At 40.8% G+C, this 14,815-nt stretch overlaps 1 protein-coding gene across 4 annotated transcripts in view; it reads left to right on the forward strand.

The window, feature by feature from the left end:
- The window catches only part of CRPPA (CDP-L-ribitol pyrophosphorylase A), a 175,985-nt gene extending 162,359 nt beyond the window's left edge, over window positions 1–13,626 (forward strand). For all 4 annotated transcript variants that reach the window (XM_045007023.1, XM_045007021.1, XM_045007025.1 and 1 more), the window contains one exon: window positions 12,580–13,626. Coding sequence is in view for 2 of the 4 variants with exons in the window: in XM_045007025.1 (XP_044862960.1) it covers window positions 12,580–12,684 (105 nt within the window). In the remaining 2 variants the exon portion in view is untranslated. The remainder of the gene's footprint in view (window positions 1–12,579) is intronic.
- The last annotated feature ends 1,189 nt before the right edge of the window (window positions 13,627–14,815 follow it).

Genomic DNA, 14,815 nt, shown 5'->3' on the forward strand with positions numbered 1-14,815 from the left:
CTTACAAGGTAATAGTGTTGATGTAATATACTTAGACATCTGGAATGCATTTGACTGGATACTACACAACATTCGGATTAAAAATCTAGACCGATATAAAGTTAACATGGCACACATTAAATGGATTAAAAACTAGCTTAATTGATAGTCTCATATGTAACTGTAAACGGGGAATCATCATCTAGCAGGTCTGTTTTCAGTGGGGTTCTGCAAGGATTGGTTCTTGGCCCTACTCTATTTAATATTTTTATCAATGACCTGGAAGAAAATATAAACCATCACTGATTTTCTGCAGATGATACAAAAATTGGAGGAGTGGTAAATAATGAAAAGGACAGGTCACTGATTTAGGGCAATCTGGATTGCTTGGTATACTGCGCAAAAATGAACAATATGCATTTTAATATGGCTAAATGTAAAGGAAAAAAGATTTGGGGCTTGTGGTGGATAATCAGCTAAACATGAGCTCCCAAAGTGAGCTGTGGCCAAAGAGCTAATGGGATCTGGGATACATAAATGGAAATCTTGAATAGGACTAGAGAGATTGTTTTACTTCTGATTCGGGCACTGTTGTGATTGCTGCTGGAATACTGTGTTCAGTTTTGGTGCCCACAATTCAAGAAGGGTATTGGAAAATTGGAAAGGTTCAGAGAAAAGCCATGAGAATCATTATAGTACTAGAAAACATGCCTTATAGTGCTAGACTGAAGGAGCTCAATCTATTTAGCTTAACAAAGAGACGGTTAAGGGGTGACTTAATTTCAGCCTATAGTACCTACATGGGAACAAATATTCAATAACGGGCTCTTCAGCCTAGCAGAGAAAGGTATAATATGACCCGATGGCTGAAAGTTGAAACTAGATAAATTCAGACTGGAAATAAGTCTCAAATGTTTAACTGTGAGAGTAATTAACCATTGGAACAATTTACCAAAGGTAGTGGTGGATTCTCCCTTACTGACAATTTTTAAATTCTGATTGGATTTTTTCTCTAAAAGATCTGCTCCAGGAATTATTTTGGGGACGTGCTATGGCCTGTGTTGTACAAGAGGTCAGACTAGATTATCACAATGGTCCCTTCTCCTGTAGAATCTAGGAACGGTAACTGCTTAAGAAGTGTGAGTTCGTATATGTCTGTTCCCTCCTTGTATATTAGTCTGTTGTTACTATAGGGTGTATTTGACTGCCATAATAGCATCTCTGTGTTCTCACTCAGTAGCAGAAATAATTGTTTAGAACAAGCTGAAAGATGATGAATATGAAATTAAATCATGTATTAGAAAACAGACTGGCTAGTTTGGTTATCTAGAAAAGATCCCCAATAGATTTTAAATAGTGTGAGATTGGGAGTCAGTATCATCCTGGCCACTAGAAAATAAGTAGGAAGTAGGAATATTTCTCTCTCTCATTCCCAGGATTTTTTAAAATAAAATAACTCCCCCCTTGATATCTCCCAAATCTCCTTAGATTACTTATCAGGAAGGGGCGGGGGATGTTTTATTATATGGAAGTCTACTTGGGTACCAAAACGTAAGTTTTGTTCACTTTTTAAAAAAAAACTGTCTGAGTAAAACAATATTAGAACACTTCTGTTGCCTCTATCTTTTCTTCTTTCTCTGGTAATCTCTCTCTTTCCCCACTTCTTCCCACTTTCTCCTTCCTATGTTCTGCTGGCTCTCTCTGTCTGTCTAGTAGGGAGAGCTACAGTCATCAAGTAATGCTGATCTCTGATGTACTTTACACATGGTTTTACCTATAAAGGGAAACTGCCTAGGATTGTGTTAAGCAGATTTCACTGTGCTGCTAGCTCCATGTGTCAGGAACTTCCTTACATGAGCCATACAGTAACTCAGGCTTCTAATGGGGCCAGTTGTACTATAGCAGTCTGTAAATGATTTGGATGACTGGGGTGTTTATGTGTAGTGAGAGGCCAGGAATGAGTAGCAGGTTTCTCTGAATGCATGTGTGAGGTGGGTCTGCGAGGCATTTCTGGCCTCCCACAAAACATAACATCCCAGCAATTGAAATCATTTACAGACTAACGCAGTCCATCAGTCAACAGAAGTTTTGCAGAAGGAAACACTACTATGCACTACTCTGTGGGAGACCTGTATTGAAATCCCATGTGAATTTGTCAGTGCCTATGGGCCTGACCCAAAGCCCACTGAAGTCAGTGGAAAGACTCATTAATTTCTATAGGCTTTGTCCCAGGCTCAGATTTTAAAGATTTGGAGCACTGTTGAGATAACATTCATACCTCATGGGGAGAAGAAAGGGACTCTGCTGTGCCTCAGATTTATACCTTTTTTTTTTTCAACTCTCATCGTGTCTGTTTTGATAATAAGAAACAGTCCTTGCTCCTAAAAAGCTTACAATATGGTTTCAGAGTGCCTAGCACTGTGGGACCCTGATTTTGGATGCAGCCTGTCTACACTACCATAACACTTTTAAAAAACAATAATTAATAATACACCACCTTTAGTAGGCAATAAGAATCCACCCCACAGACTCCTCACATATACTGTATACAATAGTCTTCCACTTTTATTAAACAAACACGTCTGTAAACAACTGATTTTTGACAATACTTTTGTACTAGTCACATATAAGTGGGAGAATTGGCTGCCAATTCAAGCATAAGGTCACTTTATTGAACACAGGAAGAGGAATGGATGGTAGCTCCTGGTCTGACTGCTAGCACAGTTGGTGAAGCCATGTGCGTAGTAGAGCTGAGGATAGTAAATGGGGAATGAAAGCACCAAACCCTCCTGACTCTCATTCTCTGTGCCTGAACCACAAAGAGCGGGCGTTAGGAAACTGTACTTTACAAGACACTCCTTTGTTGTTGTTGTTGTGGAAGGTGTGTTTTGTTTTGTTTGCCATAGAACTTTTTTAAAAGTAATTACTATAACAACGCTTTTACAAAAACTAGAGAGACATGAAAAGAATGAGGGCAGGGAAGTCACATAGACCTTGCCAGGGTAAGCAGTATTGAAGCTTTGGGGTTGAACAATATTTTCTCTTGTATTACCATCAACTCTAGAAGCTTCCAAGAATCAATAAATGGAATTATTGTCCTGCTTAGTTTTATTTTCTGCTACTTTGTAAACAGTCAGTAAGTTCAAAAGTTGATGGCTTGCCAGTTACTCATGACAGACAATACCTGTATGCACTGTAGTTCGTGTAAGAATAAGTATCAAGTTATGATATAGTGAATAATGATCTAATGTTAGTGTGGAAGTGAAAAAGTACTCGACTGGACCGAAAGTTCATTGCCTGCAGTCTGTCGCCTGTGTACTATTTGTGTTCTGATCCTACCCTATTGTACTTTATATTTGAACCCAAATGCTACATTAATTTGTTGTGTATTATTTAAAAGGAAAACTAAAGATGTTCAGTGAAAATTTTCTTTTCTCTCTAAATTAGCTGCTTATATATCTTCTTACGGAGGCAAACAATTGCATTGGTATTATGTCTGAAATGTCATTGCTCAGTAGGTCCTTTGGCAAGTGGCATGAATAAAAATGTAGCATGGAAGCATCTTAAGGGGAGATAGACCATCAGATTAGATCAGTGGGTCTCAGACTGTGGGTCGGGACTCCAGAGCGAGTTGTGACCCCATTTTAATCGGGTCTCCAGGGCCGGCATTAGACTTACTGGGACCCAGAGCTGAAGCCAAAGCCCGAGCTCCAACCCCACTCAGTGCAGCAGGGCTCGGGCTGCGGCCCCCTCCTCCCCCACTCAGTGTGGCAGGGCTCGGGCTGCGGCCCCCTCCCCCCCACTCAGTGCGGCAGGGCTCGGGCTGCGGCCCCCTCCCCCCCACTCAGTGCGGCAGGGCTCGGGCTGCGCCCCCCTCCCCCCCACTCAGTGCGGCAGGGCTCGGGCTGCAGCCCCCTCCCCCACACACAGTGCAGCAGGGCTCGGGCTGCGGCCCCCTCCTCCCCCACTTAGAGCGGAGGGGTTCGGCTGCGGCCCCCTCCCCTCCTGAGTAACTTTGTTGTCCAAAGGGGGTCGTGATGCAATGAAATTTAAGAACCCCTGTCATATTGAAAGGTCTGTGGTTTTAAGAGACAGGGAGGATATCTGCACAGATATTTTTCACTGGGAATAGCAGGCTTAGTCCAGGTTTATGGGTGTCAGATAAATTTCTCACGCTATGCTTTAAATTAGCTAGTTACTGTATATACTCGTTCATAAGACGAATATTATATTATAAATGGTCTACACCAAAATTTGATGATTTTAAACTCTATGGAATCATTGAATTGAATATCTAATACATTGTCGTTTCGTTTACCTGGAGCGTTCACAGGCATGGAGCCACTCAGCTCCCCGTGGCCGCGGTTCGCCGTTCCCACCCAATGGGAGCTGCAGGAAGTGGCGCCACTTCCTGCAGCTCCCATTGGCTGGGAACAGCAAACCGCATCCACTGGGAGCTGAGGGGCTCCATGCCTGTGAGTGCTCCAGGTAAACAAAACGTGCCAACCCGCCAGCGGCTTACCCTTATTGGCCGGGAGCCAAAGTTTTCCAACCCCTGAAATAGAGGGTTGGCTTATGAAAGGGTCATATAGTTTTTGCTATTTTTACCTATCCATTTTGGGGGGTCAGCTTATAAATGAACGGGCTAATGAACGAATATACATATATTTCATCTCAATATTACCATATATATCAAGCAGTAAAAAAAAAGTATATCAATTCCAGTTAAAAAAAAAGTCCTAAACATGTTAAAGTATGGGAATAAACAGTTAAGAGACTCTCAATACATTTTATAATATCCTCCCAGTTCTTAAATAAATGCACAGGGGTGAAATATCTCATTGCACGTTCCAAACACTACTTTTAACTCTGCTGCTGTATCCCTTATCAGCCTCATCTGTAGACCGGAAATCTCTTAAACCTAACAGCTCTACATCATGTACATTATGAATGTGAATGACAATCATTATATGATAGTACTGTGTTTGGAATTTTTCACTATTTAACAATGTACAGAAAGTGGATATTATTTTGGAATCAAAGTTTTGTTATATGGATTTATGATTTATAAAGTTGGCAATGTTTTAAGGGAGGGAGGGAGGCAGGCAGGCAGGCAGGCAGGCAGAGCTCAGTAGTTTGAGCATTGGCCTGTTAAATCCAGGGTTGTGAGTTCAATCCTTGAGGGGGCCCCCCCAAGGGATCCAGGGCAAAAATCTGTCTGGGCATTTGTCCTGCCCTGAGTAGGGGGTTAGACTAGATGACCTCCTGAGGTCCCTTCCAACCCTGATATTCTATGATTCTTTCTTTTTCAATGTACTAAAAAATAAAGTGATAAAAGTTTTGTTCTTGGTATATAAATGTAGTTATTTCAACAATAAAAAAATCCTTTTATTAAGGGCCAAGAAAAGGGTTTTTACAAGAGACTCGCTTAAATCAACCGGATGAAATGAGTAGGACAGAAGCAGATTAAGGTTTCCCTGGGGCCCTGGACCTGCAAAAGTGAGGGCCCTTCCCCACCCCTTCCAAATGCAGCCCTGCCCCCATTTTGCCCCTTCTGCCTGCGGCTGTACCCACAGCCCCTTTCTGCCCTTTCCCTGGGGCTGACCCTGTTCCACCCAGGTTCTCTCTCCCACTGCAGCTCCGCAACCCCTTCTGCTCCTTTCTGCCTGCCCCCCTCCCCCCCCGTTCACTGCAGCCCCAGGACCGGAGAAGCTCTGTCCCCACGCCACAGCCCTGAGGCTGCAGTGGGGAGTGAAAGCTCCTCCAGTCCCAGTGCTGCACAGGAGTCTGGGTGCTGAGGCTTCCTCTGCCACTCCCCGCGGTTCTGCAGGGAACCAGGGTTGGGGTACTGGGGTTTCTCCCACCCTGCCTGCCTGGGGCTTCTGCCAGAGACTGGGTGGGGCACGGGAGTTTTCCCTGCCACCCTGTGGCGTCTGCCGAGGATGGGGTCGGGGGCCATTGAGGAGAGGGCCTTGCCCTGCCGCCCCGCAGCTTCTGCCAGGGATGGGGTCCCTGTCTCATAGCTTCTGCTGGGGACGGGCTCAGGGACCACTGGGTGAGGGCTTCCCCCATCTGGCAGCTGCTGCCACAGAGCAGAGTCAGGGCATGGGGGCTTCCTTTGCCCTGGTGGCCGGGGCTCCAGCCTTCCAGTGGTGGCAGATCTTTTCCGGGGCGGCCCCCAGTCGTCTGGGGCCCCTGGGCACAGGCCCCGTTGGCCCAGTGACTAATCTGCCACTGTGAGTAGAAAGTTAATCGTATTAATTCATAAAGGTATTTCTGCCTATGAATCAGACTTTGAACACTTTTGTTAAGTAAAAGAACTAGTCTTGCTTAATCTAGAAGCATTGAATGAGTAGTACATTTTATCCTCTAAATGTACTGAACTGAACAGTGGGTGGGCAATAATGTGAGATAACTATTGAGGGCTGCATACAAGATCTCTATTGAGTGTTTTGTTCTTACATCCTATTTTGTGCCATGGTTAAACACTGGAGTAAATTACCTAGCGAGGTTGTGGACTCTCCATCATTGAAGATTTTTAAGAGCAGGCTAGACAAACACCTGTCGTGGATGGTCTTGATAACAGTCCTGGGGACTGGACTAGATGACCTCTAGTCCAGTGCAGGGGACTGGACTAGATGACCTCTCGAGGTCCCTTCCAGTCCTATGGTTCCACAAGTCAGTGTTATGAATACCATATTCAGGGTTGGCTACCAAAAAGTTAACCACTGTAACTATAAAAAAGTTATAGCAGAAATAGAAAAGGCCCAGGGAAGAGCAATAGAAAGGATTATTCCTGGAGATACCAAGACAGTCAGATACCACAGTACTGATTCTTTGTGTGCAAGCTAGTTTTGACTTTTGGAAAAGCATACTGTGTTGTTAGTTTTGAACTATTTGAGTTTCTGTATAGAGACAGCTTTAGGAAAGTGGGAACTGTGCAAACAGCAGGAGAGTTTGTCTGCCTTGAGCTCTGATTAGAGTCTATGCTTGAGGCAGAGTTTCTCCCTGGGAACCAGGCATGAGTGTCGGTCTGAAATTCCTGAAAGAAGGTATTATCCTGCATGCTTTTACCATCTCATTCTAGAACTGGTATAGGTGTGTAAAGTTAATATTAGAATATACCCAGACTTATCACTGAGTATTACATATTCTTATAACGCATCTGCTGCTGGTCACGGTCAAAGACAGGATACCAGACTGGATGGAATAATGGTCTGAACTGGAATGGCAGCTCAAATGTTCCAATAGTTCTCAAAGATTGATTTTAAAAGGAAATTGTTAGGCTAAAAGTATTAAAAAGGAACCAACAGATTTCCTTAATTGTGTTACAGTTTAGGTTATTAAGAGTGAAAGAATTTTAAAAATCAATATTACTTTTAATTATTTATGCTGTTTAGGTTTTGTAGTTCTTTCCTTCTACACAAAGAAGAATAGACTCCTCAGTTTCTAATTAGGTTCTTGTTTCAGCTTCCTCTACACACCACACTGCTGCAGTGAGTGGGTTGCAAATACCCCAGAGGATTTCCTTTTTCAAATCTTTCCCATGGAATTTTAAAATAATCAGAAAAATCTTTCAGTCGGCTGTAGGTTTGGTAAAAGCTTTTATTAAAACTATTTTTTCAGTCAAATTGGACCTCACAATGTCACTTTAAGTCCCTTGCTTTAAACTAGTGGAAGCTAAATTTTCCTCTCTCGCTTCCTTTCATGTTCAAAAACTGAAATAATTTATTACAACAAAGGAATGTGTATAGAATCCAGTAACCAACAGAGGATGTGGAAAGATTTATTAGGAGAAACATTAAGAGCATTCCTGGCCAGGTGTATTTTTTTTCTCCTTTAAAAAAAAAAGAGTATACAACTTTGGCCAATTTCAGATATGGCTAGAAGCCCATTTAGAAAACGTAATGTCTGTAATTGTGAACCACCTCTCCACACTGCAACCACAAATTAAACAAAGTGGAGACCGGAGGTTGTTCCTGCTGAATTTCAAGAAGTGTGTTACTAAATCTGGAAAACAATTAAAATGTTTGTATGGCCCTATGGGCCTGATTCCCCATCCGTTGCACCTTGTGCCGTCATTTACATCTGTGCAAAGTGGGCAAAAGACAGAATGGCATCTTCTGACACCTACTTTGCCTAAGTGTGTAAATTTCTACACAAGATGAAAGACAATGGAGAATCAGGCCCCATGAGGCCAATTCTGCACTCCTTGTTTACCCAGAAGTCCCCTGTGCTAATTGGGAGTTTTGTCTGAGTAAGAAGTACAGGATTTAACCTGTAAAGTGAACATTAAACATCTGTGTTCTCAATGACTGTGATTGTTATTTTTAACTCAGAGAATTTTGCAGACTACTAATAAATAACATTGACTAACCCTCCTAGGTATCAAAAATACATGAAATGGTTACTATATCTAGGGATTACCATATTTTCTCTATATACACAACAACTGTTTTCAAAAATGTAATTTTAGGGCAAAATTCTAGTCTGACCCAATCATTCATATTTCCAAACTAATGACTAAAGGCTCATGTGTAAACTGTGCATCTCAGATAAGCAGCAGATAAAGTGACTTACCTGGGATGAGCCAATGTGCAACTGAATAGCTCTGCTTTATTCCCTTATCATCTTAAAACTAGGGCTGTTGATTAATCGCAGTTATCTCACATGATTAACTCAAAAAAATTAATCACGATTTAAAAAAATTATTGCACTTTTAATCTCACTGTTAAACAGTATAATACCAATTGAAATTAATTAAATATTTTGGATATTTTTCTACATTTTCAAATATATTGATTTCAGTTGCAAAACAGAATACAAAGTGTACAGTGCTCATTTCATATTATTATTTTTATTACAAATATTTGCAATGTAAAAATGATAAACAAAAGAAATAGCATTTTTCAGTTCACCTCATACAAGTACTGTTGTGCAAGCTCTTTATCATGAAAGTGTAACTTACAAATGTAGATTGTTTTTGTTACATAAACTGCACTCAAAAAACAAAACAATGTAAAGCTTTAGAGCCTACAAGTTCACTCAGTCCCACTTCTTGTTCAGCCAATCGCTAAGACAAACAAGTTTGTGTACATTTACAGGACATAATGCTGCCAGCTTCTTATTTACAATGTCACCTGAAAGTGAGAACAGGTATTTGCATGGCACTTTTATAGCTGGCATTGCAAGGTATTTACGTGCCAGTTATGCTAAACGTTCATATGCTCCTTCATGCTTCGGCCACCATTCCAGAGGACGTGCTTCCATGCTGATGACACTTGTTAAAAAAATGTGTTAATTAAATTTGTGACAGAACTTCTTGGGGGAGAATTTCATGTTTCCTGCATTCTGCGATATATTTCATGTTATAGCAATGTCGGATGATGACCCAGCACATGTTGTTCATTTTAAGAACACTTTCACTGCGGATTTGACAAAATGCAAAGAAGGTACCAATACGAGATTTCCAAAGATAGCTATAACACTCCACCCAAGGTGTAAGAATCTTAAGTGCCTTCCAAAATCTGAGAGGGATGAGGTTTGGAGCATGCTTTCAGAAGTCTTAAAAGAGCAACACTCCGATACGGAAACTACAGAACCTCAACCACCAAAAAAGAAAATCAACATTCTGCTGGTAGCATCTGACTCAGATGATGAAAATGACCAGGCATCTGGCTTCACTGCTTTGGATCGTTATCAAGCAGAACCCACCATCGGCATGGACGCATGGAATGGTGGTTGAAGCATGAAGGGACATATGAATTTTAGTAAAAAGCAACAAAGAGTCCTGTGGCACCTTATAGACTAACAGATGTATTGGAGCATAAGCTTTCGTGGGTGAATACCCACTTCGTCAGATGCAGCTTTTTACAGATCCAGACTAACACGGCTGCCCTCTGATATATGAATTTTAGTGAATCTGGCACGTAAATATCTTGCTTCGCTGGCTACAGCAATGCCATGAGAACACCTGTTGTCACTTTCAGGTGACATTGTAAACAAGAAGTAGGCAACTTGTGCAAATGTAAACAAACTTGTTTGAGCAGTTGGCCGAACAAGAAGTAGGACTAAGTGGACGTGTAGGCTCGAACGTTTTACATTGTTTTATTTCTGAGTGGTTATTTTTTTTGTACATAATTCTACATGTGTAAGTTCAGCTTTCATGATAAAGAGATTGCACTACTTTACTTGTATTAGTTGAATTGAAAAATACTATTTCTTTTGTTTTTTACTGTGCAAATATTTGTAATAAAAATAATGATATAAAGTGAGCACTGTACACGTTGTATTTTGCGTGGTAATTGAAATCAATATATCTGAAAAAGTAGAAAACATCTTTAACACTGCAATTAATTTTTTTAATCACTTGACAGCCCTACTTAAAACTACACCCCCCAGCACCCCTTCTCTAACTTCAGTCCTCTCTTTAAACCCTCTCTTCCAGTTCTTCCAACTTCCCTTTCTGCCCTGGTTCTCATCATTTTCTTAAAAATGAGCATAAGACAGTGAGCTTCTCCACTGCCCCCCTGCCCAATATCCATTTTCCTTTCACTCCCAGTTAGACTTCAAGGCCTTTTACTTTTAACTTCTAACTCCTATACTTGTATACTCATTCTGCATTTCTCTTTGCAGAAGTCCCTCTCCTTAAAAAGCCAGCACTTGACTCTGTCTTCACCTTTATATCATTTCCCTCTATCCATTAACCCAGGTTTCTTGAACATGCCATCTATAATCATTGGCTCAGTATCTTCTTTTCTGATTCCTCTTTAGAAATCTCGCTTTTGTCCCACTGCTGCCCACGGGCTGGATTTAGGGGCAGGTGACCCAGGCAACTGCTTGGGGTGCCAGGCTTTTGGGTGGTGCCAGGCTCAGGATGCTGTTTTTGTTGTTGCAACAAAAGGGAAAATAGAGTGTTTGAAGTGACATGTTCAGGTGTTCCATGTATGGATTCATTTTTCACTAAGCCCCTAGAATGTTCTGGATGTTTGTGGAATCTCGTGGAACCTTCCAGACTTTTTGAGAACTACATTTTCCTCAAGCCTCCTAGAATGTTGTCAGCCATGCCCTCACAGGTATATAAGGGGCCAGTCAGTCAGTGAGATATAAGAATGAACTGAAGTGAAGTAAGAGCCCAGCTGCAATATTGTGAACCTTGTTTTACTGTGTAATTATGAGAGTATATTTGTGTTTTAGGACTTGCTTGAAGAGTGTAAGTAGCGATTAATAAAGGACATATTTAATGCCAGAGATATCTACTGAACCCCTATCTACGAAACAATATAAAAGAAATATTTTTACTACTTTTGCCATACTTTGCATGTAATGTTTGACTTTCTAAGACTGCAGAACATAGACTTTTGCTCTCACTGTCTGTTTTCACTACTGTAACACTATTTAATACTGGTCCACTCAATGTTGGTTCAATTTTTTGATGTTGGTACATTTCAGTTATTCTTAAAACTAAAAAGTTTCTACACGCTTAGAGGAAACAGGTTTTTTTAATTTGCATGGCATATGAGGCATGAATAAATACAGATTTACAGATTCTAGCATGCAAATTTATCATCTTGTATGCATAAATCACACATGCAAATCATGAATCAAAGTCATGAAATGGGCTACAAATACAATAAAAATAAGGTATTCAAAAGTTTAATAAATGGAAGGGTGGTGCTGAACATGCTCCTTGCCTAGGGCGCCATTTGGTCTAGGGCTGGTCTTGGCTGCGCGTATATCACTCCCACCAATGACTTCCTGCCGGCTACATCTATTGACATCTAATCAGTGTGCAGGTGGAGATACTAATTGCCCCTACAGATTAGGCTTTTTATCTGCATATAATTAGGAACACTTGGAAGCCAGACTGAAAGTTTTCCCTTTGAAAAACTGATCTCCACCTCCTGTTAAGGCGCTTCATATTGTACTAGAGTGCCAGTTATGTTGTACCATCCTTTTTTGGCCTTTATACTTGCCTACCAAGAACAGATTAACTTCTTTGATTGAACAAAGATAGACTCAAATCACTAAGGTCCCAGTGTTTAAATCTCATTGAAGTCACATGTTTAAGTGCTTTGCTGAATAGGACTGGATGTAAGCATATGCTTAAAGTTAAGTATGTGCTTAAATGCGTTGTTTAATTTAAACCTAAGTTTGGATCCAAAAGTGTGAGGGTATTAGGATTCTGGGTTTTGCTTCTGCCTATTGGGAAGCTGCGTACGGAATTTGTAGTTATGTTCATTTTTCAAACAGAAGTTGGGAAGAGGGGGTCTGGAAACAAGGTTTCATTTTGGATCATCTCTTAATTGAGGCGATCTCATGCCATTAACCTGAAACAATTAAGATGCATTGCATTACCGTTTGTTTACATTCTATTTCTGTCTACAGATTTTTTTTAAGGTATAGATTGGAGAACTGACATTAGTACGACATTTTCTTTTATAAACAATCAACATTTTTGGAAGGTTTTTGTACTGGTAAATGCAACACATTTTGAATTTGTGTCAGAATTCATAAGCTGATTGTGCATATTTTTAAATGGGTGTTAAGTGCGATTAACTTTTTTCATAATTGCTCACAGGCCATTCCTTTTTCTTTCAGGATGATCCAAAGCTTCAGGAGACAATAAATTCTGCTGCTGCCATTATCTCTGCATTAATAAAGGACAGAACCCCAGAGCTGATTGGCCAGCTGTTGGTTGCATGAATTACTAAATCATTTGTAGCTATCAGAAGTATTTCTTTTTCATCATGTGTTTACCAGTGTTCTTGAAACATTTTACTCTGTGACAAAATCACTAGACTTACAACGTTTGCTATTAGAATCTTTTATCAGCATAAAATGTAAGTCTGACCTTGTGTTGAGATGCAAGTGGAAATGAAATAGAAGGTGCTGTGAGGTGCACCAGGTATTATACTTTGAAGTGTTTATATTGAGGCATTATATGTGAGGTACTAATCATTTCAAAAACTACAACTGAATGGTGCTATTTTGTCCTTTCATGTCCAAAGCACTTGTTCTAAGCACAAATTTCTTTTCAACCAGATAACATATATGATATTAAAGGACAACTGGTGCTCTTTACATGAAAATGATTGCAGGATTGATCCTGCATTTACTATTGGGTTTAGATTTTAATACAAGGCATAGTCCCTTTGACTTTAATGAAAGAATCCTGGTAGTGTTTTCAGGATCTGGTCCTCATTCCCCAGAGAATGAAGATTAAATTTAAAAAATACATTTGAACATACCATATGAGATGTAATAGCCTATCCTGGGGGTGCAGAATTAGGAATTCATTGTGGTGGGAACTCATTCTTTTTAAAGTTTGAAAGGTTATCAATTCTGATGGTAGTGGAGAAAAAAGACAGAAGAAAGACTCTCTTCTTAAGTAATTGAGCTGCCTCTTCAGTTTTTGTGTCACTCTGATTTTCTGTTTGATATATGTGTTTGTTACACCATCATCTGGAATATTATAACTGCTAATGCATGGAGGGTGTTTTGACATTTAAATGAAGGTGGCTTAGGGAGGAGGGTAGAATAAGTTTTCACTTATCTGCGTTGAATATTTTCAAGTGTTCCACTAGCTTAAAATGTACATTTCTCTACTGCTTCTGGCAGCATAAATATATAACCCTCTGCAATCTTCATGTTTTTTTGGTACTGTGTTTCCCTAATTTGTGAATAGGTTAGATTACATTCTTAGGAACTCTTGTTGACTTCCTTGTAATTGGAACAATAACTTTGTGAAATATTCAGCACATAAGTGGCTGCCCCACATGTGCTTCCACGCACCTCCCACCACCTCCGGGCTTAGAGATGGCTCTTATTCCAAGGGGAAATTTCCCCTTGAAACCAGCCATGCAATGCATTTTGCTGCTGACCTGTCACTGCAATCTTCCCAGGGATGAAGTCTGTCAGCAAGGCAATTGGGCCTTGGCATAATGCTGGAGAATTGCCCTGCACCTCTGAGGTCATACAAGGGGGAAGATTGTTCCTTGACTTACAGGCATATGGGGAATTTTTTTCAAGGGTCTCAGCCAGAAAAAGGAGACAGGAGACCCCATTGCATCAAAGATTTCCCTGCCTCAATGGCATTCAGGTGGGAAGAGTGGTGATCTCCCCTTCTGTATTAGGCAAACCTCACAACCTGTGAAGAAGGGGGCCCCCAATTTTGATAAAAAAGAGCCCTCAAAACATCCATCACTGACTGTTGGATGTCTCCCTTCCCCAGCACAACAGCCCATTGAGAGATAGCCAACACAGTTGTTTACAAAAAATAAAACAATCCCTGCCTACTACCCTTCCTCCTCTCTCCCTGCGGAGTCCCAGCAGTGCCAAGTAAAGAGCTTGCTGCAGTCTTAAGGCTGTAATAAATTCAACTGCCTGCATGGCCCCCTGTGAGTGGGAGAAGGTTTGGTCGAGAAGAGGATGCAGTCTTGCATGGTGAAGGTGAATGTTAAATACAATCTTCATGTCTCAGCAGGTAAAATCTGCATACTTTCTGCTCACTTGCTATACGTGCAGTCCTGGCCACGGAGCATGGGTTGATGGTGGGTTTATTTTGCCCTTGCAATAAACCTGGTGCAAGAGAAGATTGGCCTAATGTGAAGGGCCAAGCACAGTCTTCTGAGGCTTAGGTGCTCCAGAAGATCTCATCTGTTGCATTAGATAAGGTCTTATAATAATCTGAATTTACTGTGGGTTTGCTCTGCGAATGAGTACTCTGAGACACCGGATGAACTACACATGTCTCTGCTTTAAAATCCTGCTAAGAAATTGATGTTGATCCAAATTTTCCTCCATTACAAGGTACAACAAATAGTTATGACTGCCT

The sequence above is a fragment of the Mauremys mutica genome, chromosome 2, assembly GCF_020497125.1.
Source record: "Mauremys mutica isolate MM-2020 ecotype Southern chromosome 2, ASM2049712v1, whole genome shotgun sequence".
Taxonomy (NCBI): Eukaryota; Metazoa; Chordata; order Testudines; family Geoemydidae; genus Mauremys; species Mauremys mutica.